At 38.7% G+C, this 26,497-nt stretch overlaps 1 protein-coding gene and 2 long non-coding RNA genes across 8 annotated transcripts in view; 2 read left to right on the forward strand and 1 right to left on the reverse strand.

Annotated features, from left to right (window-relative positions):
- The window catches only part of LOC136854046 (uncharacterized), a 46,561-nt gene extending 36,043 nt beyond the window's left edge, over positions 1 to 10,518 (forward strand). Inside the window, exons 3-5 of one of the 2 annotated variants that reach the window (XR_010857605.1) lie at positions 724 to 903; positions 7,345 to 8,183; positions 10,385 to 10,507. This is a non-coding gene — a long non-coding RNA (uncharacterized lncRNA). Of the gene's footprint in view, positions 1 to 723; positions 904 to 7,344; positions 8,184 to 10,384 lie in introns of both variants that reach the window. The other variant, XR_010857606.1, reaches the window with a different exon arrangement.
- LOC136854043 (protein FAM43A) overlaps positions 2,815 to 26,497 on the reverse strand; it is a 351,269-nt gene continuing 327,586 nt past the window's right edge. For all 5 annotated transcript variants that reach the window (XM_067130110.1, XM_067130105.1, XM_067130108.1 and 2 more), the window contains 4 exons: positions 24,349 to 25,447; positions 11,016 to 11,095; positions 10,365 to 10,565; positions 2,815 to 8,124 (listed from right to left, as the gene is read on the reverse strand). In XM_067130110.1, the coding sequence (XP_066986211.1) occupies positions 7,186 to 8,124; positions 10,365 to 10,565; positions 11,016 to 11,095; positions 24,349 to 24,463 (1,335 nt within the window). In that variant the 5' untranslated portion in view covers positions 24,464 to 25,447 and the 3' untranslated portion in view covers positions 2,815 to 7,185. The remainder of the gene's footprint in view (positions 8,125 to 10,364; positions 10,566 to 11,015; positions 11,096 to 24,348; positions 25,448 to 26,497) is intronic.
- On the forward strand, positions 11,183 to 14,456 carry LOC136854047 (uncharacterized). The gene is made up of 5 exons (XR_010857607.1): positions 11,183 to 12,207; positions 12,542 to 12,654; positions 12,891 to 13,147; positions 13,421 to 13,581; positions 13,814 to 14,456. It is a non-coding gene; the product is annotated as an uncharacterized lncRNA (long non-coding RNA).

Here is a 26,497-nt window from a genome sequence, read left to right on the forward strand (position 1 = left end):
CTTTACGGCTAAGGTAGAAAAGGCACAGGTCTGGCTTATATAGATGTACTGTATGTTATTGTTAAGGGACTAATTCAAACTTAGAATTAATATACTTACTGGCGTTAAAACCAAGCTCTCTAGACCCTGGCTAAAACATTTGGCCTTGAGTGTATTGAGGGATATACAGTAGAATTATTGATAACATTTCATGCTCGAGTATCAAGTGCAAAGAATTGCTCTTCTGGTCGAAATGGCCGGTCGTATCCCTCATTTATCAAAAGACCACGATTCGGTAGCACCAGGTGTAGGAGACAATCCCTTTTACAGGGGTAACAACCGTTTGTCTCTCGCTTGGCGGCCACCCCCCCCCCCTCTTCCTCTCCCCTCTCCACCTTCCCGCTGCTCATCAACCTATATACACGCCATTTCAGTACTGAAGCTTGGCGTCCATGCCAAGGGAAGCGAAACGTTCCATTGTATAAGGCAGTGGTTTGTTAGATAACAATACCTACATAGGCGGGGACGTAATTGAAGCAGATAACAGCATTTCTACGACTGACATCTTGCCAGGTAAAAAAGATGCCGTGTCTTGCTTTTAAGATTACAGTTATATAATATATGAGTGAGAATGTTGCTGTTTTGTTTCATATTGCCTCTCTGCACCCAGTTGGGGTTTGGCGTGGTAACAGAGCGGTCTTGAAGGTATTTCAAAGGCTAAGGTTGAAATTTTGCTATTTCCAGATGTGGATGCTTTGTGACAACATGCTGAATGCAAGAGATAAGGAGATATAAGGGGACAGGGACAGAGGGAAGCAACTGATAAGCTTAGAATAATGTAAAAAAATGAGACCGTTGAAGTGCTTAATGCAGCTGTGTTTCGACAGATAACTACCGGACCATTATGATGGAGGATAACGAAAGGTATGTGACCTCGCTGAGGGTTTCAGCAAGCAAAAGAAAATTACTGGGCATCTCTGTAGACAGTAGCTGGTGGGTAGAACGTTTTGTAAGTGGGTTTCTTTAGGTGGATTGCTTGTGTCATATCATATCAGTTGCGTTGGATCTGCGGTGTTTATATTTGAGATTTTGGTCTCTTAGAAGTGACGTATTTTTGCCAAAACTGTCTTACAGTAGGAAGCATCTTTGATTTTTTCGTGCCAAAACTCTTTCTTTGATTTTAAATCAGAAAACAGCTATGAATTCTTTATGCCACAACTGTCTTAAAATCAGAAATCACCTTTTGAGTGTTTGTACCGAAACTATCTTAAAATCAGGAAGCACTTTTGAAAATTTATGTGCCAAAACTGTGCCTTAAAATAAAACGCTTGAGTTCTTGTGCCAAAACTCTTAAAATCGGAAAACGCCCTGTCAAAACAAAACTCATAAAATCAGAAAATACTTATGAATTCCTTGTGTCAAAACTGTTTTACAATCTGAAAAAAAAAACTTTTGATTCTTTGTGCAAGAACACGTTTTTAAACCACCATTTAATTCTTAGTCGACACTCAGATTTTAACTGCATTTAATATTATTCAAAAAGCGATAAACTTGTGAATCAACAGACGGTAACGTTCCCTTTTGCGCACCAACAATGGTGAGAGTTCTTGGATAGTTCTTGGTAGTTGCCATTAGGTAACAACTACCGATAATTCTCTTCATAATTATGATTTAACGAGATACAACTGCCAGAGAGTAGTTTGTGTAAAGCAATATTTTTCGAAAATTTTAAGGTGTTCACATTACTGAGCCTAAAAGTGATATCCACTCCATTCGTCTGCCTTTCTGATGTCGTCATCGCATGTCCTGCTTCAAGATTGATGTCCTGCTTCAAGACTGATGGGATTTGTCAGACTTAAAACAAAGGTAGAATGTGATGCATAGGTGTGCATGGAGATCAACTGACGTATCTGTTGATTAGTGTGCATCTACCTTTTTTTTTCATATACTGTACTTTGCCAAAAGGTGGAATTACTTGTTTTAAATATTTTCGATTCTGTACACAACCTTAATCTTGGTCATGACATTAGAACTTGAAGATGTAAAGTTCGAATCTGGTTTGCAAACGTTGATGAAGCCCCTTCAGGTAGAAGCCAAGATTAGTGACCTTGACCTTGATGCTAAAAACATCTGCCACGGGGTCAGTAGTGCTTCCCAGACACGTTTTGAAGAGAGAAAATTGTCGGATTACTCGCCTTTACAAGAATCACCTGAGCCTTTTCAGCGTTTCATAACCGAGAATGCTCACAGAGAGAAGTTTATTTTGTTTCATGAAATTTAGGCTGATCTGCCAAGCACCGGGCCACTTTCGGCCATTCAGGGCTTAAGCCAATGACAAGGAGGAGTTAGAGTTATTCGACAGCAAGATGAAGAGATCCAGAAGAGATCCAGAAAATGAAGGAGATTGATTCATGGTCTGATGACCTGCTTTTCAACCTTTTTTTATTCAGTACTTAGAGGAGATGAATAACACGGATCTAAAGGTGGAATTGGGAGAAACCCACGCACTTGCACTGAGGAGTAATACTTAAGGAGCATGGACACTTATGGAGCATGGACACTTAAGGAGCATGGACAGCAAGACTGAAGGAAGAGGAAATGGAGGTCAAGTAAAATGCTAAAATGTGTGCACCCAGGATCCGAAGGGACATTGAAGGCACCGTTCAGCAGTGCCTGCAGTGCACCACGAGAGAATTTGGTTGGTGGTCATTAAGGGTCAGACCAGTACTGCTTTAGCAATACTCTCAGAATGATTTTTGCCTCTCAAATATTTTGGAGTATGACCTTGATTAAAAAAAAAAAAAGGTAGGATTCAGATGCAAAGAAAAACGTGCAATAGGGTAATAAGTTTATTTGGTAATTCTATAGATAACATCTACTTATATGATACAAAATTACATTTCTTATGTACATCCCTGACATTTTTAATAGCTATATATATACATGGAATGTAGCTTGCATCACAATGAGTAAAGTAAGCCATGGATTTTCTGATGGCGGTTCAAGTACCTCCCCTTTTTTTCCGTCTTGGTTGTAATTTTCAAGAACAACATTTCTCACTCTTTCTCTCTCACTCAGCCCTGATCTTGCCACTGCCTGAAAAAACACAGTAGTAGCACCAGTATCTCGCTTTATAATATTGACATCTCGAACTGCATCTGGAATATCGTTATTCCCCCAACGCGCAGAATATTCAACAAGACAGATAATAATAGAAGAAACAACACTGAAAGAATGCATTCTCAGATCATGATAATGAAAGATGAAACAACATTCTTAGAAAGAATGCATTCTCTTGCTCCATCACTGAACAACCTTAAATCATTCAATTGCTTCATTTAGATATTTATAAAGCGTGTACCATTACTGCCAGAGTAATGATACTATGATGATGATGATAATATTAACCTAATTTACTTGTGTTGAAAGTCTGTTTGTCTCGTCACCTTCCTCTGAAACACCAGGGTCCAGTAAGAGACAAAAAAAAAAATGTAGACTATATAAATAGCTATATCAAAAGCCCATATAACCTTATGTAATCATTAACATACTGTAATACTTTACCAACTTGAAAATAAACATTTAAGATCTCCTTTGAGTTACATTCAAAACCGAAGGAAAGTTTTCAAGTGCTTCACAGTAAAATTTCTAATGCCAAATAACCTGAGAACCTATTTTCCACTGACTTCTTAAATTTCCATTACTTTAGCTTAATTAAGAAGTTTCGTTAGATAGTCTATCGATGCATTGCATCATCTGCCTTAGAGATTACACAAAAATATGATCCTGGCAGACATCTTGACCATACAAAGGGCACTGTTAAGCTCACAGTATATCTTCCTTTATCAGCATTTTGCAAAAGGTACGAGATAGTAGTGCTGAATGGGAGCAGATTACATATTTCATCAGTAAATTGACTTTTAAAATAAAGAAGAAGTTCATCAGAGGACTGTGTTTCGTGGAAAAATCTATATATATAAAATTTCTACAGAGGATTGCTTGCAGCACATGTAAAACAGTGCAAAGAAAAACACATTAAAGCTCATTTTTTTTTCTTTGAACCACTAAAAAAGCTCCGGTGAAAATACAGTAAGTATGTTCCTTGTGACATTTCTAAAGCCTTAGGAAGATAATGCAATCTGCATGATTTTTACTAAGCACGTACGAAAATTCCATTTTTTCCCCCAAAGAATGCGCATTTTTCACAGTACATTGATCGTAAAGCGAAAACAATTACGATGTTGCAATAAGACACTTTCGAGAAATCTTGAAATTGTTGTTTACATTAACATCTAAAATGACTCGATTCGAAATTGAGAGGACACTTAAGATAACAAAGGTGAATGCACTATACTGCACTCTCTCCCACAATAAATGTTAGTATCACTGTTTGGAATGAGTGTAATGTTTGAAGTGGTAAATGAATAATAAGTTATCGTTTAGTAAGAATGCACGACAAATAATTTCATCATACGAGTTACAAGTCTAAATAGGAAATACTACAGGGGAGATTTCCTACTAAAATAAATGTCAGTCATTTGTGTATCTCAGTTATTATAAATCAGTACAAGTGTGGAGAGAAACCACAAGTAAAGTGCGCATTCCACGCAGATCCTGCTGAAGACATAAACTTATGATATAGGAGAGTTAATGATAATATTGTAACTATAGTATAAGAATAATTTATATCCTCATCTAAATGATTCTTACGCAATCGACAATGAAAATTCTATGTTGATGACAAACAGTTACAGTATAGGAAACTACAAAAAAAAATATATATATATATATATTCCGCGCCGTATCGACATTTATAGAAACCAGTGAACAAAATGTTATCAGCAGCATTTCAGGAAAGGACTGTGACCTCATAACGGTTAAGTAATAGAGCAATTTAGCTTAAGGACTTCTGCAAGAGTAATTCAATCCGCAATTTTAAACCACTTCCATACAGATTTAAGTACTGAACACTGGGGCATTATGAAGAACTACGCTTTGAATTTTACACCTCGATTACAAATGAATGAAAACACTATAAAAGAAAGTAAGCACCAATGTTTTCTAGGCAGAAAAATGAAAATGAACACAGAAAATTGTCCATACAATACAGCATAATTACATGATTGCCAGCGCAAGTGACACTGATGAGAATCAATACCAATTTGTAACAGTACAGTGTGTTACACACTAGAACCAATACAGTGCCAAGAATGATAATCTAATAGCAACGACTCGCTGCAGAATATTGGCTGTATCTCTCCTCCACTACTCATGGTTTCCCTTATGAATGAACAGGATGAGAAAGATCAGATGTTCAATAAAAAATAAAGAAATGAGTATATCGCTGAATAATAAATAACATTAATGAATGAGAAACAATAAAAATGCCTTTCCTAGTCTCTTCAGGACCATAAAAAATAGCAGCCACTTTGATGATCTGACCTGCAGCCAAGTTCTAAAAGAGTCAACTTTCAGTCCTTCACCCTTTGTTAAAATATAAGTATATCATGTTAAAATTACCAAGCCATACTTAATTATCACACATTTAAGTCATACAGATAAGGTGATCCATTAGAATACAAAAAAATGATAAAGCCAGAATTTTTGAAACCAGTTAAACCTGGAAAATCTTCATACGATAAAATGCAGCTTTTCCGTAACCGCTGGAACATTGAGAATTCCTTTGGGGTAAACAGCTAATCAACTTACTAGACGGGATTCTGTTCTCCACTGCAGTCCCCCCCCAAATCAGCAAATGAGTGCAAGCCTCCTGGAAAATGTCAACAATTCTTCGCTATGGAACGGGAACTTTTGCACAGAACAGAGAAGAAGCTAACATTCCGTGAACTTCAGAAAAAGCCTCCTGAGCGCAGAACCACACATGGTATTTTATGGTCTCGCACAAAAACTGTGTCAGTTCTGTCACTCCTGCACTTGTCTAGTAGGCAAAGCTGGGAAATGGATGGTTGGGAAGTAAAGCTATCCTGCAGTTTTATTTGAATTGCAATAAAAGAGGATAGAACTACGTGGCAGCATTGGCATATAATATACTGTATATGGCACTTCTCAGTCAACTCTCTACAAAATAAAACCGATCAACTTCTCACTTAGCCACACTGCAAATTATTTATAGTAAGGGCCCTATGCATAAATTAATAATGCTAAGTTTGAAGAAAATTTTAAAATAGTTATACATCAAAAAATTGCTTTTAAAGATTAACGTACCTTATGGCTTAGCCATTCTGTGACATTTATTTTTCACAAATATCGTATTATAAAAAGTGAATGTATGCTTCAACATTCGCGAACACTGTTGACCTTAAACACGGTATTATAAATAATTAGTAATCCACCAACAGTACAGTAGTTTCAGTTTTGCTCTGCTTAAGGTAGGTAGTGACAAATCTTTATAACGCCAGTATGTTACTTGTATATTACCTTAACAAACTGTCATAATCTATACATGGGCTGCCTTAACTTATGTATTTTGAATACTAAGTAGGTTGCTTGTAAAAGAAATAACTGGCATATATATCTGAGACTCTCTTAAAAAGCTTAAAAAACAGCTGGCCTAGCTACATTGAAACAGTAATAGCATCACATATAAATACTTAATATAAAGGTCCTAGACCAACAGTCTAGGAGATGCTAGCTAAGGCCCACTCTTGTGATTCACTACAGGAGAGATTTGCAGTTAAATTATACAGTCATAACAACTATATGTATATTATCATTCAAGTTCAGATATACATAATTTACAAATAAAATGCATACATTATTTAATTCAAAATGTAGCCTTCACATTCTAGGGGTATGTGTTATAGTTAGACTATAAGATTACCATTAGGCGAGTCCGTACGGCAAATATTGGAAACATCAAACTCGCGGGAGATCCAATCCATTCTCAGCATTTTGTCCCAACTTTCTGCTTTGGATTCGTGAGAATCTTTCACCATCAAGAGAGTGTGCTTTCTTTTCCTTTAATGACAAGGAAGTTTGAACTTCACTGGACTAGTAACAAAAGAGCAAACCATGAACAGGAGAGGCAAACGAGGAAGCACTTTTGTGTTCATGCATATGTCGCACGCATTCCTAACTGTAATCACACAGAGGAAAGGGACCTATATGGTAATCTAAATAATATGAAGTATCAGAGATTACTTGATTCACAGTCGTTGAGCACTGTGATTAATGTACAACAATCTGCTACAGTTTTGTAGCATCTAGATTCTGGAGTGAGTCTTTGTCTTCAGAATATCCACTTTCCTCACTAATGTTGTCCCCATCCATATGGACCATTTTACCCGGTCCACTGTTTCCATTTATTGAACGATCCTCATTCATATGGTCACTTTCACTCATCAGATGCTCCTGTTCCACCGCAACATCACAAGGGTCACTACAAGCTCCACATGAAGAACTACATGAATCACAGTGCGAACCAAGAGACTCGGGCTGATCTGAAGTAAGAGATTCTTCTGTCGGTGCACCAAGACTCAACTCGCGAGTGAGGGAAGCAAGAAGTCCCAGATCCTCTCTTCCACAGTTACTCACCACTCCACTCCCACCACCACCTTCTACTCCTCCAGGCTCTTCAGCAACCACTAAGGTTTCGTGCTTTGACTGTTCAGTAAGAGGTGAAAGAGAAGGTACTGGGCAATACAAAAGACTATCAGAGTGACGGAATGCAGAAGAATAATGTGGAGTGCCCTCAAACTCATCATCAAGACCGTAATTGTCTTGGCCGGCACTGGCTGCCTCACTACTAGAATCATAGTCCACCACAATGTCAGATATCGTTTCGGACACAGTGCTCGAACCACCTCCATCTTCCTCTGGTCGGAGGTGAACTGAAGCTCCTTCTATGCCATCGATATCTTCGTCATCACTATGCCCCAGGTCCTCTTCATCCTCCTCTTCAATACTCTCCTCAATGGCCCCTAATTTTGGTGCGCTCTTTGACCGCTCAAGGGGAGGCCTGTAGTTTGCAGCACCAGTTGACAGGAGGAGCCGGCGTCGCGGGATGGCTGCAGAGTCGTATATGGCATGCATGAGGGAAAGACGAGCATTCTGTCGCACAACCTTCTCTCGGCGGAACTCCTGCAATGCTGAGGCTAAGCGTACCCTCAGCTGTGCTGCCATAGCCTGGAATATAGAGATTGGTTTTAGTTTTAAACTTGGTTTTCAACATAGTTCTGAATATGGTGAGTGGTTTTAGTTTAAACTTGGTTATCATCATAGCTTGGAATATGGTGAGTGGTGTTAGTTTTTAGACCTGGTTTTTAACATAGCCTGGAATATGGTAATTTGTTTTAGCTGGAGACTTTAACATAGTCTGGAATATGGTAACAGGTTTTAGTTGTAGACTTTAACATAGCCTGGAATATGGTAACAGGTTTTAGTTGTAGACTTTAACATAGCCTGGAATATGGTAACTTGTTTTAGTTGTAGACTTTAACATAGCCTGGAATATGGTAACAGGTTTTAGTTGTAGACTTTAACATAGCCTGGAATATGGTAATTTGTTTTAGCTGGAGACTTTAACATAGCCTGGAATATGGTAACAGGTTTTAGTTGTAGACTTTAACATAGCCTGGAATATGGTAACAGGTTTTAGTTTTAGACTTTAACATAGCCTGGAATATGGTGACAGGTTTTAGTTTTAGATTTGGTTTCATCACAGCCTGGAATATGGTGAATAGTTTTAGCTTTAAATTTGTCTGGAATATGGTGACAGGTTTTAGTTTTAGTCTTGGTTTTTCATCACAGCTTGGAATATGGTGAATAGTTTTAGTTTTACACTGGGGTTTCAAGCCTGGAATATGGTGACTGGTTTTTAAATTTGCTTTTCAATATTCAGAACATGTGCTTGGCCAACAAACATATAAATTTCAAAATATAATTTGGTTTTCAATATTCAGAATACGCACTTCGCCAACAAACATATATAAATTTCAAAATATATTCTTAATTGTATTGACAGAATGAAATGAAGTAATCATGCTAAGACTGCTTATTCAGATTTTAAACATCTATGCTCCTAACCCATGATACCAAAAGCAATTCCAGCTAGTTGTTCTATGTATAATTCAGTGACGAGAAAAATACCTTGCAGACATTACAAGACTTTTTATCTCTGATTTCATCATTGTTTACTAGGTAATGCTGACTGGCAACACTGCAATGCGGTTCTTACATGTAAGCCACTGAACCTTGGGGTGATTAATGTGTACAAAAACACCAGAAGTGGCTAGAACGAAAAATACTAATAAATAAGGGGCACTGGTTGTGTCTGACAAATTAAATGCTTTACATAACTATTCTAGCTCCCTTGACTTCCAGTTGCCAAGTAATGCAAAGACAAAAAAAGTATGAATTTTAGCTTTGATAAATCTAATGCTAAAGTCTGCTTCTGTGTATCGGGAAAGGAAATATTATCCAATACAACTCTTGTACTCATATCTATGATGAAAAAGTCACACCAATGTTCACAAAAACATGCTGAAAACAGGAAAGTATTTTTCAGTAACCAAATTCCAGAAACTTGCTTTTTCGGCAAATATGAAATCCATTTTTTATAGAATAAAATAACTTTGGGTAAGGATTTAAACATATTAATGGGCGTATGTAGACAAACATTTGAAGCTTTTGCTTAGTTTTTTTGTGAAAATCATTTTAACAGTTTTTTTCTGAATAATAATGTGTGTATATGTTTCAGGTAAACAAGTGGAATATCAGGCGGAGGTTCAGTTCTAAACAAAAGGAAAAGTTTAAGGAATGCACACTGGTCATGAGGGTAAAATAAACTGAATTAAATGTATCAATTATATTACTATTTTTGTAACAAAAATATAGTAATCATATCAAGTACATTACAATTTTGGTTGAGAAAAAAAAAATTGTGTAAACAATTACGAAAGTGTTTATCAAAAATGACAAAAATTTTCCAGTGGTACATAGAATTCTGAACCTCACCGACTAGACGATGACAAACCCGTATTCTGAATAACGGCACACCTTGAAACTGTGAGACAACTGTCCAAAACGCAGTTGAGATCGAGATTAAAAAGAATGACTAGCGTTCGCAGTCTTTATAAAATGCTGATGGAAGTAAGCCTCTAGTTATCACAGACTACTATGAAAGATTACATAAAATTACCGTTTTCATTAAAAAATTTACATTTAACGCCAATTTGATTTTATTACAGCACTGTCAGTCATCACCTTTTACAATTATTTCTTTAGAATGTCTCTAAATACTCGAGTGCTTCTCAAGCGTTTTTTAATTTCTGTTGAAGGATTCTAGTTTCTACAGATTTCTTGTCAGTGTAATATAATTTTTTATAGATTTCTTGCCAGTGTAATATCTTCCTCGAGAAACTCACCTCCGCTTTCTCATTCTTAGGACACAACACAGCATGGCAGCGAAGCTCCTGTTTCAGCCTCCGCCCTTCGTGACGGTAGACCCAGCAGAAGACCCTGGGGTATGCTGGATGGGCCGCGCAGTAAGTGACCCTGTGGGCCCAGTACTCGGTCAGTCCATGCTCGTGGGTAACTGCGCGAAGGCCCGCCCCACATATCGTCACCTGGAAAACAATGAACAATAAATTTTGCTGCTCATATCTGCCATCTGGAAATTCGAAGAATGACTTACACCCACGGGTTAATTGGAGCGAGAGAGGGTCATTCATCTTGAACCAACAAAGTGAAATCCGGCTGGATGTAATGAAGCGTGAGCACCTCTGCCAGATTATTATTATTATAAAGTTTCTGGACGAGCACCACGTTATAGAAGGAAAGCTTCCGAGAATGGTAATAAGTTATATCTTCATGTTTTCTCTAGCACTGAAAACTTGAAAGAAAAAAAAAAAGCGAAATTCGCTTGAACTTCATACAAGCAAAATTACTTAGCCCTGAATTAAATAAAAACTAAAGGATTCCTCTACAGCACATTCAAACTGGGCGTGCTACTGCTACAGAACATGTTGATAAATGAGGGAAGTTAGTAAAATCACAAGTTAAAAACTCCATCATACCTTCATTGATATATCTTGCCGGTTGCTCTGGCAGTAGTTCCTCCAAAGAGTCGCCAAAGGCTTGTCCACACAACCATCGCCTGTGGAAGATGATAATAATAATAATAATAATAATAATAGAAGAGGAAAGAATAATAATAATAGAAGAGGAAGAAACATAATAATAATGTTATAAAAGGAAGAAACATAATAATTATTAGATGCGGAAGAAGCAGAAGAACAGAGAAAGAAGAAGAACAGATTTTTCAGTTGGCTAAATGATACCTGGCTTTGCCTTGCATGGTTCAAAATTCTCGCTTAGGTGAAGGCAAGACAAGAAAATTGGAGTGAAAACTACGTGCTACTTTATAGGTAGATTTTTAAGCGAAAAAGGTCAAGATCACCACCAAAACTTTCTGGTTAGCAATAACAAGAGCAGAGAACCAGATAATTTAGCCCTACTTCATGGCAAGTTATGAGTCATCGGTACTGTGGCAGGGTGAAGGCATTCCTCATATGGGACGAGTCTTGGGTTCCCCACACCAGGATTAGATCAGGACTACAGCTAAAGATGTTTTGGTGAGCACCGGTAGAACGGGTTCCTTGAATTTACAGCCAATTATGGGGGTGCTGAAAGGACCCAGGAAGATGGGATGTAACGGAAAACAAATGTGTCGTGTGTGGAGAAAATCAAACTTGAGATGAACCAGGAAAGATGCATGAGATCAAGTTCGAAACGTAGCCTTAACCACAAGTAGTAGAGTTAGAGAGACAAGGAAAGGAATGATGTTTGGGTGACATTTAGAAAACTGGAGGGATTGTGTAATGTGTTCGATGTGAACGTCAAGTAGCCTAATCGAGTAGAGCTACAAAGCTGGAATGTTGTAAACGAACATGACCCAAGAAAATGATTCACCAAAGGGGAAAATGAAGCTCACAGACAACAAGTAAGTGATGATAATGAGAAGCAGCCAGAGAAAGGACTGGGGCAGAAAGTATGAAGAACGTGGATATTGGGGAAGAAATTGAAAGACGACTGATATTAGAAATGAGAGAGCCGCAGACTTGGTGACTGCAAACACATCATGCAAGAGGAGAGATGAATATCTTGAATGACAACATGCAAGAGGAGAGATGAACATCTTGAATGAAAATGGCGTAGATGTAGCCCGATGTCAAATTAATACAGAGAGAAATCTCAGATGAAAGACTGGTAAGTAGCACTAGGTGAAACATTATAATGCAGTAGTGATTACTAATTAGATTTGTTATGTAGATGGACGGAGAAGAGGACGATAAATAAGACTTCATGGGATAAGGTTTACAGTTTAAAGCAGCAAGCCAGTGGCTTGGCTGTAGCACTGGGAGAAGAGAAGTGTGGTGCTGTATATTATTTGCATTTCCATGGACTAATATATATTGTGTATTTGGATCACAGTATTTCAGTACTTTGATTTTTAACTGTAAAATTGTCAAGGTGATTATATTATCACCTTATTTCAGAAATATATGTGTGATCCTAATTCGAGAATCCTTGGTATTTACAGATCTCTTGTCTCGGATCTTAACCTCACTGTCTGTAATTGATCTGTGGATATGCATCTCGAGATTTATTCAAGTATACCTTTGGATTAGAACACGTTCTGTTGAGAACCAAACTGTAGGTGTAAATATCAACATTTGTGTATAATGTACCTCTAAGGGACAACTATGGAATATATACTACATTAATTTATTTTTGGATTCAAGTGGAAGTAAAAGAACACAGTTCTACCACCAGACAATACCAATGCTGGATTGTCAAACTCTTAGAATTTCGTGTTTAATATCTGCACTTTAATTATTTTATGCATTGTAATTCTACTAATCTGCATTTTTATCCTATGTTTTCACCAGAACTGCGAGTGCAAACAAAGGACCGTCATCCCTTTATACTAGCCTTATTTTATTCCTGGTGTTGGGTTTAAACTAGATGGATTTGCCAGTACAGTGAAAATGGCCCAACGTGCCTGTTCTATTCGCCAGAATCCAGAGACTGGAGTAGTCTTTCTGGCTGTAATATTAAAGAGGGAAACATAGCTCAAACTTGAGATCAATGGAAGGGCCTACACTCACTTGACACATTGTGGATATGGTTCTCCTCCTGAACAAATGTGTGTACTGTGTTTAACTGTGTATGCTGCATATAATGTTCCACTATTCAGCACTGAATATAAATGGAATAAGTGATATCTAACAGATCAGATGGAAAGTATGCTGTATACTCATACAACACTTTATATTTGCTTTTACTGGGATTGCTATATTTGGTTTATTTGGATCACACTATTTCAATACTTTGATTTTTAATTGTAATGAGGATTACATTACCAACTTATCTGAGAAATATGCAAGTGAACTTACTCAAGAATACTTGGAATTTACAGAAATCTCTCAGATCTTAACCGGAATGACCGTCTCGTGATCTGTGGACGCAATAATCAAGATTTTTTGTTACTGGAGTGGCCGTCTCGTGATCTGTGGGCACAATTCTCAAGATAAAAAAGTATATCTTTGGATCAGAACACAATATGTGGCGAATTACAGTGTAAGTTAATTGTCAACATTTAGTATATACTGTATTCCTCAGTGACAATTGTGAGATATTCATCCAATTGTTACTGGATTTGTGTGATGTGCAGTTCTACCAGCAGATATTATACCACTGCTAAATTATAAAATTTTGGGTATTTCAGGTTTAATTTCTACAATTTAACTGTTTTATACAACAGCAATTTTATACATCTGCATTTTTTATTAATATGCATTTTTCATTGTAGGCTTTCACCAGTACTGCCAGTGCAAATAAAGAACCAACAGCCCCTTATACTGCCTTAGTGTTGTCCCTGGTAGTGGCTTTAAACTATACGGATGTGCCAATACAGTGAAAATAGTCCAGCATGCCTGTTGTCTTCATCAGAATCCAGAGACTGGAGCACCATTCCTGGCTTATGGAACACTGCTCACTTGTGTTCCAATCTTTTGTATTTATCAACTAATGACAACAAAGACATACTTCAGTATGGAAGCAGAGAACAACACCCAAACTACGGAGATGATTCTGGAGGTAGATACAAATTCCAAATGAAGAGATCCGAACTTTTGTTAATGGAAGAAGGGACTGAGTTGCTTCAAGCACAAAGATGTAAACTCTTAGGTAATTCAGCATTTTTGCGGGGGTATATTTTTGATTCCTGGCTTCAAGAAACAGAGGGAACAGGAAAATATAATAAACCTGATTTTATTTAAGAGGAAAATCATACAAGTCTACATAAAACATCAATAGCAGACTGGATATTCTGCAAGCTACTAGGTCAGAAGAAAGTTCCAAAGATTTAGTACATAAAAACATCAGCAGCAGACTGGATATACAGTGAATTTCTGCAAGCCACTAGGGAACACAGAAGAAAGTTCCAAAGATTTACAATCAGCAGCAGACTGAATTTTCTGCAAGCCACTAGGGAACACAGAAGAAAGTTCCAAAGATTTAGACTCCCTGACATCACAGAAAAAAAGAACTGTCGACGTAAATGCCAATCGATGACACAGGCTGGGCACATGCAATTAAGATCAACAGGCAGTCGAGGTAAAAGGTAAAAGGTCCACGGTGGAGCTTCAGGCATAAGAGAAAGCCAGTGGAGAAGTTGCAAATGCTAAACTGGCTTTTGTTGAGAAAGATGCCATTATGTTAAAACAGAATAGCTGAAAGGGAACAGAACGCAGCTCTCAAGAAAGAGGAACTCCACGTGAAATTGAAGAACCATCACCTCCTTAAAAGGCCATTTGGAAAGTAAAACACTCACTATAAACAGTCATCATAAAGAAAACTGTCAACCAAAAATCTGAGGACTCCAGAGTCAGTGGCAGTGAAGCCCAACCATTGAAATGGTGCATACTTCACAATACAAAACATTTACTTGATGACTGTACAGATCAAACACAGAGGAGAGAGAGAGATATAATATGAAAGAACACATCTAATACAAATGTTGCCCTTCCAACATGCAGAAGAGCCCTGAAATATATGTGCAAGGAGGGCAGGAGTAAACAACATACTGCCATACTACATATTACAAGTGACAGACCAACAAGTTCGTCAAGCTCACATGTGAGGGAACATGTGGGGAGACGAGGAGCACTTACAAAGTCCGCTGCTGTTCCTTCATTAAGTTCAACTTGTAATGAAGTGTATGGAGACTGTTATACAGTGGAAAATCATGTGCCTACCTGTGGCTGTTTCGTGAAGGCAACAGGGAAAAGATGGTTTGTATGTGATCATATGGGGACTGTTATACAGTGGAAAATCATGTGCCTACCTGTGGTCGTTTCGTGAAGGTAACAGGGAAAAGATGGTTTGTATGTGATCATCAATGACTAGATTACTTGTCACCGGAATTCTTCCAATTACTGGATATCTGGGACTCTCCAGAAAATTATATCTTGTCGACATGTACTGGCAAAGTTCTACCATGTGGAGAAAAAAAAAAAAAAAAAAAAAGACTTGTCAGTCGGTTATAAGAAACTGCCAACATTGACCCACATATCAGATAAATCAGTGGAAACATCATGCCTGTCAATGACAATTGTCACATTCTGGCACATCAAGTGTTATGGACCATAAAAGGCACCTTATGCACAGCAGCTGAAACTACGATGGGTAATTATAGAAGAGACTTTTCTTGACAATTAACATGTACCTCCTGAAGTGAATGTCTGCTGCCAACAGGCCAACCAGCAAAATATTGAAACCGTGCTTCATGGAGTTTGAAATGCGAGATTCGTTTACTTCCAGGACTCTCACTTTTGGACAAATCTTCAATTTTCATCAAGAACCAAAGATGACGACAAACCAGGACGTTCTTACAAGGACAAGACTGACTCAACGCAAGACTCCACAGGAAGTTAAGGGAGATCCTTTACCCTAACACACAACAGCAACCGTTGCCAAACAACAGAGTGCAAGCTGTTCAACGAGCGAAACTTGTTAGATGTAAGCTTATGAAGAAATCCCATGAAGAAGGAACACATTCATGAGTAAAATTCTCGAAAACAAGACCCAGAGGTTGCTCCACCATTGCGTCACAAAGAAGAAGAATTAGAAGACTTGAATCTTTGATTAGAACACAGTCAGTGTCAAACAACACTGCCAGTGTAATTGTGAGCGTTTTTGTATACTGTATTTCTAGGTGAAAACTGTGAAAATTCGTCCATTTATTACCGGATTCGTGTGACTACCATCATCAGACATTACCAATGCTACATGGTCAAATTCTACCATCATCAGACATTACCAATGCTACATGGTCAAATTTTGGTGTATCTCAAGTTTGATGTCCGCAATTTAATTTTTAAACATTGTAATTCTGTTGACTGTATTTTTTATTGCAGCTTTTCACCAGTTCTCCTAGTACTGTACAAATAAAGAAGAATCAGCCCTTGATTTTGGCCTTTGTTTTTTGTCTCTGGTAGTGGGTTTGAACTAGGTGAACATGACAGGATGCGAGATTAGCGAAGACACTTGTCAGTGAGGTAGATGAGAAAGAGGGAAGAATAAACTGGGGAACGAGGTGGAGCACAAGTCAGTGAGGTAGAGTAGCAAGAGGGAAGAATAAATTTGGGGGCAAGTGAGGAGGGAATAATGGGTGGTGGAAACAGCAGTTTTTGAGTTATTCAATGTAGCATTATGGTACTGAATGAACTCGAAAATAGTTATCAATTAAAACCCAAGAGTTCTGCTGTGAACTCGAAAATAGTTATCAATTAAAACCCAAGAGTTCTGCTGTATTATGATAAAATTTTACCACTATTCTAATAATTAAGACAAATAGAATTCAATAGTCTTCCAAAAACAAGACAATAAAGCAATGACGGTGCTAATAAAAAAATCTGAATAAAATGTACAAAACTGTTGCCCGCATAATATACACTGCGAATCTGGCACAGCAACTAATTGAAAAATGACTGGATTTCTGAGTACTTTCTCAGAATAATTATTGACGTCAACTTTTAAACGCAAAGAAGACCAGCCACTCTATTGCTTTAATACACCAACATGACAAAATTGCAAAAGCGCACACAACTGAAAAAATGTCTATTCCACCAGAGAAGCTGACAAATCCTTCGCATTGAAAGTAAATGAACTGAGAGAACTTAGTGAGAAAGAATACTGTATAACGGAAGAGGACTTCAAATTAGAGAACTATCCTCTGTTAACTGAAATTACAAAATAGCAAACGCAAGAAATGGTATGCTACAACAAAATTATTCTCGTTATTTTCACGAGAAAGAAGCAGAACAGAATTTAATGTTAATGTACAAAACACGCACCCACAGACAAGCACAATCAAAGCATTTTCACGAGAAAGGAGCAGAATAGAAGCAGCGTCACATGTATACAATACACGCGCTCACTGACAAGCACAATCGAAGCATCTTAAAAGTGAAAATGAAAAGCGCTTTGATTTTAACTCAAAGCAAAAGAGAAAACTGATGGTTTCTTTTTTATTGTAATTTTGGAAACCGGGGCGTCGCCAAAAGAGAAACACCTGAATTTCATGGGTCGCTGAAGTCAAACGATGCAAAAACAACGCCCCTCTTTAAAAATCTCATGGAGAGTGTATTACTATGTTGAGTTTTGTACGTCGAAAGCCATTGTAATAACAGCCTCAAGAGGGAGCTTAGTTAAACCGGGGGTAGCGCCATCAGTGAAACTCATGCCGTACACTGTGGGCAATTACTCAGGGTTCTTTGCAGCGTCCCTAATTCGGTCTCTAGCTGCAACCTCTTTTATTCCTCTTACTGTACCTCCGTTCATACTCTCTCTCTTCCATCTTGCTATCCACCCTCTCCTAACAATTGTTTCATAGTGCAACTGCGAGGTTTTCCTCCTGTTACACCTCTCAGACCTTTTTACCGTCAATTTCCGCTTCAGCGCTAAATGACCTCATAGCTCCCAGCACTTGGCCTTTGACCTAAATTCTATATTCTATTTTAACTATGGATAAACCACTGTTCTACTACTGGTATCTTCAATAATAATTAGGCGACGTTCCAGCAATGCTGACTGGTCCTAAAAATTGCTCGAAAATGCTTAATATAACATTTCAATGCTTAACAAACACACACTATAAAACATGCTCGCTATAAAAGCTCTGTCTTAAAAGACTAGACAAAAAACTGACATACCTAACAAGCAGATTCAAATACCAACTTGGGGAAGGCGAGAAAAAGTAGTTGAGAGATGTTACAGGCAAAATTGAACAAGTAAAAGTAATGAAAATTGCCCAGATACACTGATAATTAATACACCTAAAAATGGATGTTTATGACTCAAGACAGCATTGGTAAATAAAATATAAATGTAAAACTGTTATCGTCCTCCCCCCGCGCCCAACGCCATGAAACTAAACTGAACAGGAAGAGATCACCTGTTACTGGGAAAACCAGTTGGTACATTCAATTTCCAAGAGCGCGGTTGGGATGGGACTAAGTCAACAGTTCCACACCAGGCCTCTCATTAACCTATCCTTCCTCACAGGGTGCACTGTAGGCATTATTAAAGGTTCTTTGCAGCGTCCCTTCGGCCCCTAGATGCAACCGCTTTCATTCCTTTTACCGTACCTCCATTCATATTCTTTTTCCTCCATCTTGCTATCCACCCTCTCCTGACAATTATTTCAAAGTGCAACTGCGAGGTTTTTTCCTCCCGTCACACCTTTCAAACCTACCTACTCTCAATTTCCTTTCCAGCGTTGAATGCTCATAGGTCCCATTGCTTGGTCTCTGGCCTAAACTCTATATTCCCTTCTCTTCCCTCTCATTAACATAAGCATCTTACTTCCATAGGGCCAGTTTCGTCTACAGCAACTAAACAACCACAGAGCCACAAACATTAAAGGCGATATAGGTCTAGTGTATGTTCTATTTTGAAATGAAGCTTACGGGTGGCAGCAAAGCAGAATATCCTACGATCCTTTAAAGATGATAAGTTTAAAAACGATGGTTTTTAAAGACGAATATACTCCATCATTGTTAAAACAATCGATCTGAAGTACGTGGCATTAGTATATCGGTTGATATAGGGAGTTTTGCTTAACATTCCTACGTTCTTAGCAATATCAGACGACATTCTTAAGTCGTGAAAATTAAATCTACGAGAATGAAGGACGTCCATTTAAGAAAATACACTTACTGTACTACTGTTCATGCAAGTGTCCTTTGCATAATTACCGCTAAATCTCTTGAGTATGACTGACTTCCAAGAACCAAAAGATAGTACGACCCACAACTGTCCGAGTCAGAACAGGCAAGGCTTTCAATCTCTCGTACAACTATCTGTTACTTGCTACAGGTGTTCCAAGGAAATGCAGCGAAAAATCCCTTTAACATTCCATTTTTCTTCACCGTCGTAACACCTAACAAAAGATACACAGACAATGGAATGTCTTACACAAACATAGCGATCAATATCCAAGTGTTGTTCGATGGTGGTAGGGACTAAACCAAGAAGAGATACCGCGGTGGGTCTAGACTCAAGAGTGTGGGAATTGGACTGAGTCTACAGTAGTCTGTTTTTAAAAGCGATGTAATACAAAAAAGTATATCTTAGTTTAACCAGACCACTGAGCTGATTAACAGCTCTCCTAGGGCTGGCCCGAAGGATTAGATTTTTTTTTACGTGGCTAAGAACCAACTGGTTACCTAGCAACGGGACCTACAGCTTATTGTGGAATCCGAACCACATTATAGCGAGAACTGAATATAGATCACCAGAAACAAATTCCTCTTGTTCTTCACTGGCCGGTCGGAGATTCGAACTCCCGACCAACAGAGTGGTAGCTGAGAACGGAACCCGCTCACCCAGCGAGGAATACAGGGACGCCCTGCATACATCCGAGTAAATGGAAACTTGTTTCATTATTCATAGGTAAATTGTAAATAACACTGTCTATATCCAGGAGATCTGGTTCAAAACTTGATGATTTATGTCTTTTCCTTCTATAAAACGGCATAAAATATACTAGAAGATCTGGTTTAAAGCTTACTCATTTATTTCCTTTCCTTCTAAAAAACAAAGTAAAATACAACTAGCTAAGGGAATGTATGAAAATGCTTCGGAAATATTTATAATTTACTTCTTGAACCATCACCTAATTATTAGAAATACGTATAAACAAGTAAAAAATGCGCCTAAGTTTCGTCGGCGCTATCGAGTTTTCTGTACAGCGTATAATGCTGTATGAAACTCTCAGCCACGGTCCATGATACTCTTGGCCATGGCCCATGATACTCTTGACCATGGCCCATGAACCTTTCAGCCACGGCCCATGAAACTTTCAGCCACGGCCCGGTGGTGGCCAGTGTTGTTGGCATCTATAGCGGCGCCAGACGCACGATCATGGCTAACTTTAATCTTGAATTTGGTATGTTTGATGACTGAACGGTGGATGATCAACGTACCATTTGCAGCCCTCTAGCCTCAGCAGTTTTATAGTTTTCTGTACAAGAAAACTATTGTGCCGGCTTTGTCTGTCCGTTCGCACTTTTTCTGTCCGCCCTCAGATCTAAAAAACTACTGAGGTTAGAGGGCTGCAAATTGGTATGTTGATCGTCCACCCTCCAACCATCAAACATACCAAATTTAAGGTTAAAGTTATCCATGATCGTGTGTCTGGCACCGCTATAGGTGCCAACAACACAGGCCACCACCGAGATGTGGCTGAAAGTTTCATGGGCCGCGGCTGAATTTCATGGGCCGTGTCTGAGTTTTTCATACAGCATTATATGCTATATAGAAAACTCGACTACGCCGAAGAAACTAATGCGTATTATTTCCTTGTTTATAATGTAGGTATTTTTGATAATTAGATGGAGGTTCAAGAAATAAATGATAAATATTTCCGAAGCATTATCGTACATTCCCTTAACTAGTAGTATTTTATGCCGTTTTTACTTGTTTAAGATCTGAGGGCGGACAGAAAAATTGCGGACGGACAGACAAAGCCATCTCAGTAGTTTTCTTTGACAGAAAACTAAAAGATTTGGCGGACATCATAGTCAGCCAGATAGGACTTTCCGTCACGACCCTTGTAGGGAAGTAGTGCCGTCTGTGCACCTCATGCGGTGCACTGTAGGCATTACTTAAGGATCTGTGAAGGGTCCCTTCGGCCCCTAGCTGCAACCCCTTTCATTCCTTTTACTGCACCTCCGTTCATATTCTCTTCTTATCTTCCTTTACCTCCTCTCCTAACAATTGATTCATAGTGCAACTACGAGGTTTTCCTCCTGTTACACCTCTCAAACCTTCTTACTGTCAATTTCCCTTTCAGCGCTGAATGACCTCGAAGGTCCCAGCGCTTGGCTTTTGGCCTAAATTCTATATTCTACGAGGCAACACGGGAGAATGAAATTCAAACGGTCGCCGAACCGTGAGATCCACCAAATGGTGCTGATGTCTACAGGGTAAATGTGAATGGTCTCGCCAGAGATTTAATGCAACACTTCCTGAATTACCAAAATATCACCGACCGAGGCAAGCGGATCTCGATCCAAGAGAAGAGGTATGGGTAGGATCATCATCACACAGACGAGTAGCACATAGCCATTCTATCGAGAAGGAAGGAGGTACCTCCTTAAGAGGCAATACCTCAAACCCAAGTGGCCAAAGGGAAGCTTGAATTGATTTTTTTTCAGAGGAACATTTCAGTATCTTAAGTATGTAATATCTCCAGGGCCAGTTTGCAGTAACCGGAATACCTAATATGTTATCAGAAGAAATAGAATTTTATAGGCTGAATTCGCGAAATGAAAACTGATACGGGAGGAGATGAAGAAATAAGAGAAGGTTGGGAGATGAAGAACGGAAAATGACGGAAGACTGAATTATCGGTAAAAACATAAACTGATGGAGGGGCAAATTGATGTTATAAAGACGAAAAATAAAAATAGCTGAGAGCATACTGCCCTGAGGAACCCCTTGAGAAATAACACCATCAATTACAATTGACTGTATCGTTAAGCGAAAAGCTAGAATCAGTTTCCAGAGAGGGGTCAAGCTATAACCAGGAAGCTTGGTTGACAAAGACTCGTGTCAGCTTTCAAGATATCCATCCCAGTTACAAAAGACTACACAGAGAATACGACCAATAATCAGTAAGAGAAGAAAGACGCGGGTTTATCACGCGTTGTGGAAGCCGCACATACACCCACAAGCAAGCACAAACACTTACACAGTGACAAATATTATTTCTTATTTAAAACAATCAGCTAAGTCCAGAGTAAGAGACGATGAAAGACTTTATTTAAATCTCCTCGCTTCATGTTCTGAGTATTTCTCGAAGCTGCGTGTGAATAAATCGGGAGAGAGAGAGAGAGAGAGAGAGAGAGAGAGAGAGAGAGAGAGAGAGAGAGAGAGAGAGAGAGAGACCTTTAGGCTATTCAAAGAATACGGTCAGTCCAAGGAACTGGAAGCCGCTTTTATATATTTAAGAACTGGCAGCTCTATCAACAGGAATCCAAACAAGTTCTCCGCAAAAACGCGCAAGCAAGTATTAACGGGTGCACAAGCGTAAGATTCGCACGCACTCATAACGTGGGAGAATGCAACGGCGTTTCCAAGCACAAAAGCACTGAAATAAAAAGTATCTCACTGGAATGTCAAACAAAACAATGAGAGAGAGAGAGAGAGAGAGAGAGAGAGAGAGAGAGAGAGAGAGAGAGAGAGAGAGAGAGAGAGAGAGTCCTTTCTCGTAGTAAAACGCAGCTAAAACATAAAGAAGTATCTTACGGAAGGAAGTTCCTGCCATCATTAGGGAAACTATGCACACAATGGAAACAGAGGCCAACCACCACAATGACACAATGGTTTACAAAAAAAAAAAAGGACATTGCATCACACACAAAGCTAGACTCGAGCAAACGGGTTACGTACATTGTTTGGGTCTTTGCTAATTACGAAACATTGATCGCGATTCTCCTGTTTCTTCTACAAAAATGTGGAATTACGATATATTTTTTTTATTCTTTCATCTCTTCTCTTCTACACATGCTTGGAATAATGGTATTTTGATTATTCTAGATCCTCTTCTACACGAGTTTGGAATGACTGTAAACAAGATTATACAGTCTATGCATGGCAAAAAAAAAAAAAAAAACTGTTAGTCCGTCACAGGTTTTGTAAAAATGTAATTCAAAAAGAACAAGAGAATAAACTCGTGGTTTAACGTTGATTTCACGGATAGTGCCACGAAAGATAAATTCGTTATCATGATCTACCACAAAAAAAAATAAAAAATAAAGATATGGCAGCCAAAAGGGGGTCGCTTTACATCACTTTACACCCAGCGCAATTACTCATAAGGACAAAATACCAGGTGATGTGTAATAACTAACTAAGAGGATTTTATGAACTAATGGTCATTACCTACTAAAATTTTATCTCAAAAGCAAATTATCTGGAAACTTCTTATTCTAACAAGGTAAAGCTTAGCTTAAGGCTAAAGGTCTCTACAGAGTATTATGTCCACATTTAACAGAATAAACCTATATATCGCATCAAACTATGGGCTAATTTACTCAATTTTTATTAAAAACTGTAAAAAATTAAAAAAACCAAACTGGACGATCAGGGGTACGGCGAAAATTACAACGCTGAGACCAGATATGATTTCCCTGAATTGCGAGTTGTAGGAAAATTTACGAAACTGGTGTGGTTCCATTGACCACTTGTTGACACTTATTTGTTTGTTTCCCCATCATAAACGCTTGCTAAAACCTTAATCAAGAAGCCACATGGATTTCGTAAGCCCCTAAGTTCTAGGTGAATTCTTTGACACCTACATACTTTATAACAATTATAAAAATGGGTGTCAACTGTCAACATTCTGGATAATAAAAGTAGCAAAGACGGTTCGAAATTTACGTAACGAACACCAGTGAGGTGGGACAAGCAATGGTAAACAAAAAAGTTACTGTCCTCTAAGACAAAATACACATATCTGTAATTCGCTACTATATATTGTTTTCAAGCAATACGAACTGCTGACTAGTGATGAATCCTATGACCACATGACATCAAAATATCCTAAGAGAATGTATCTAGAACAGCTTTCTTCCTGACTACCGAACCAGTGGCCCAGCAATCGTCTGTAGGTAACAATCGACATGCCTAACATTGCCATTTGACCTCCAAAATGGGATACTCTTTACAAATGTCACAACCTGGATAGCAACGTCTCTGTTCTTGCCAAAAAGCAGAAGAGGAATGGAGAAGAAGGTAAGATTACAGGACGAAATAATGATAAGAGAAGTTACTTACCTTTGGCCCATCCTGTGAGGACATTGCCCAGGTACACGACCTTGTAAGTAGGGTCGTATTCGGTGATGGTGACGCTCTTCTTCCTCCAGAGTTTCTTGAGGTTCATGTTGGGCATCGTGGAAGGAGGAACCGAACCTTTCGAATGGGGCACACCTTTATGCTCGAAGGTCAAGGTCAATGTTTCTCGATAACCTTCACTAGCGCAGCAGTATCGATCTCTCTTCGCTTTTATATTAAGATTCAATTTTCTCTCTCCCCTCGTCAGTTATTTCCACTAGTCTTCTTCAGATTCTCCTTTGTTAAAGCATGTTCTCTCCTCACTCCTCACGCGAACTTTGAAACGTTCATAATAACTGACAAGGGTTTCAGTCGAAGCGGCACCACATCAAAATCGATACATCTTTCAGGACGTTTTTTTTTTTCAGGACCGTAAACAAGTTTGTTGCAGGCGGACAAAATTTGTTTCTCTTCTCACATTCGGCCAACGAAAAAGTCGACTGTTATGTTCTCGCGTTTTGACTGGTTCGAATGAAGAAGTTGGTGACAAAGGGCTCGGATGAAAAACGGACGAGACGACAGCAGAAACGTAATATAATAACAAGGAGGTGAGAAGAACGAGTGCCAGAAAAGGTGTGATTGAGGAGAGAGACAGAGACAGAGGGAGAGAGAGGGAGAGAGAGAATATGTGCGTGTGGGTATGACGATGGCGTGTCGCTAAGTAAGTTTGCAGAAGAGAGCGTCGAAGACAATGAGTAAGTGAGTGACTGAGTAGAGGTGACGTCAGCGGGTCATATCCGTTGGCGATGTTTCGGCGGCTTTTGCTTTTTCTCGGTGACCGATAACTGCCCTACGCTGGCGTCAACGTCCGTCGGAGGACATCCTGAGGACTTCCAAAAGGCGGGCGGCGGCGGCGGTGGTGCCGAGAGGCACGAAGGGCTGGCTCGCAAGGGCAGGCCCAAGCCGCCCTTACTCAGAAAGCCCTCCCCACGCAGTCTCCCCTCCGCGCTTGGTTCACTCCAGCCAAAGGGACATTTCAGGGACACTACAGGGCCTCAGGGGCCCCCAGCCCCCTCTAGTTGGCCAGAAGCTCATCAAAAACCTGTGAAGAGACAAAAAAAAAAATAGAGTATTAGTTTGATCTCCATACGAGAATAAGTATCTAGACAAAACAGAAAATTAAAAAGAAACACTTTATTGTTCAAACTAATTGGTTTCCATTTTGAGAATTTAAATCATTTTGCCGTGAAAGAAGCACCGTAAAAATACTGATCAAATTCTGCCAAAAAGTGGTTATTTCAACTAGCAAAACCTTTACTGAAAGAAACACACTTTTGTTTTGTGAAAATCAATTTCTTGATTCTTAAACATCTTGCTCGATTTCCAAAAATACCAAATCAACAGTGCTTGTTATTTCAAGACTTGTATGTGATGAAACCTATTTGAATGAGCTGCTGATTGAAGAGAAAACTAAGTGACAGAGGCGTAAGAGTCAAGATGAGTAGGATGACAAAATATTGCTGTAGGCGTTCTCCGATAGTTCTACCCGAGCTGTTTACGAAATCGTTGCATTAATCGCATTACTTTGTAAGCTAGGTTATTGTTATTTCAGTTGCCGTCAATAATAATAATAATAAAAATAAAGAAAACTCAGTATAAAATCAATTCGCAAAATGCAGCCATTTTATTCAACAAAACTTGCCTCAAAGAAGGTCTTCTTCCTTCGTAATAATAATAATAATCATCATCATCATCATCATCACACGAATCACTCAACTGACAAAACTAATCCACAATGGTGTAAGTTTAAATATATATTTTGCACTGACATCACAGCGGATTTGTTTCGCCAACAAAATAATTATACTGAAACCTCACCAGCTGCTGCTTCTACTGCCATTACTAACTATGACAAGCGTTAATCGTATTGTACAAGGAAATTCCCGACAGTGTAAGTGGTAGGAAATCATAAAAACTAATAATTTATGACATATTACACGGTATAAAATAAGAGTAAATCCTCATAAAAAGCCAAAAGTAGCACACGTAACATTTAGCGACTACAGCGAAAAGAAGGCTCGACTTTATGGTCTACCCCGCAGGGGTGGTATTGCTACCAGTGCACCTCACGCGGTGCACTTTAGGCATTACT

Source organism: Macrobrachium rosenbergii, chromosome 28, assembly GCF_040412425.1.
Source record: "Macrobrachium rosenbergii isolate ZJJX-2024 chromosome 28, ASM4041242v1, whole genome shotgun sequence".
Lineage (NCBI taxonomy): Eukaryota > Metazoa > Arthropoda > Malacostraca > Decapoda > Palaemonidae > Macrobrachium > Macrobrachium rosenbergii.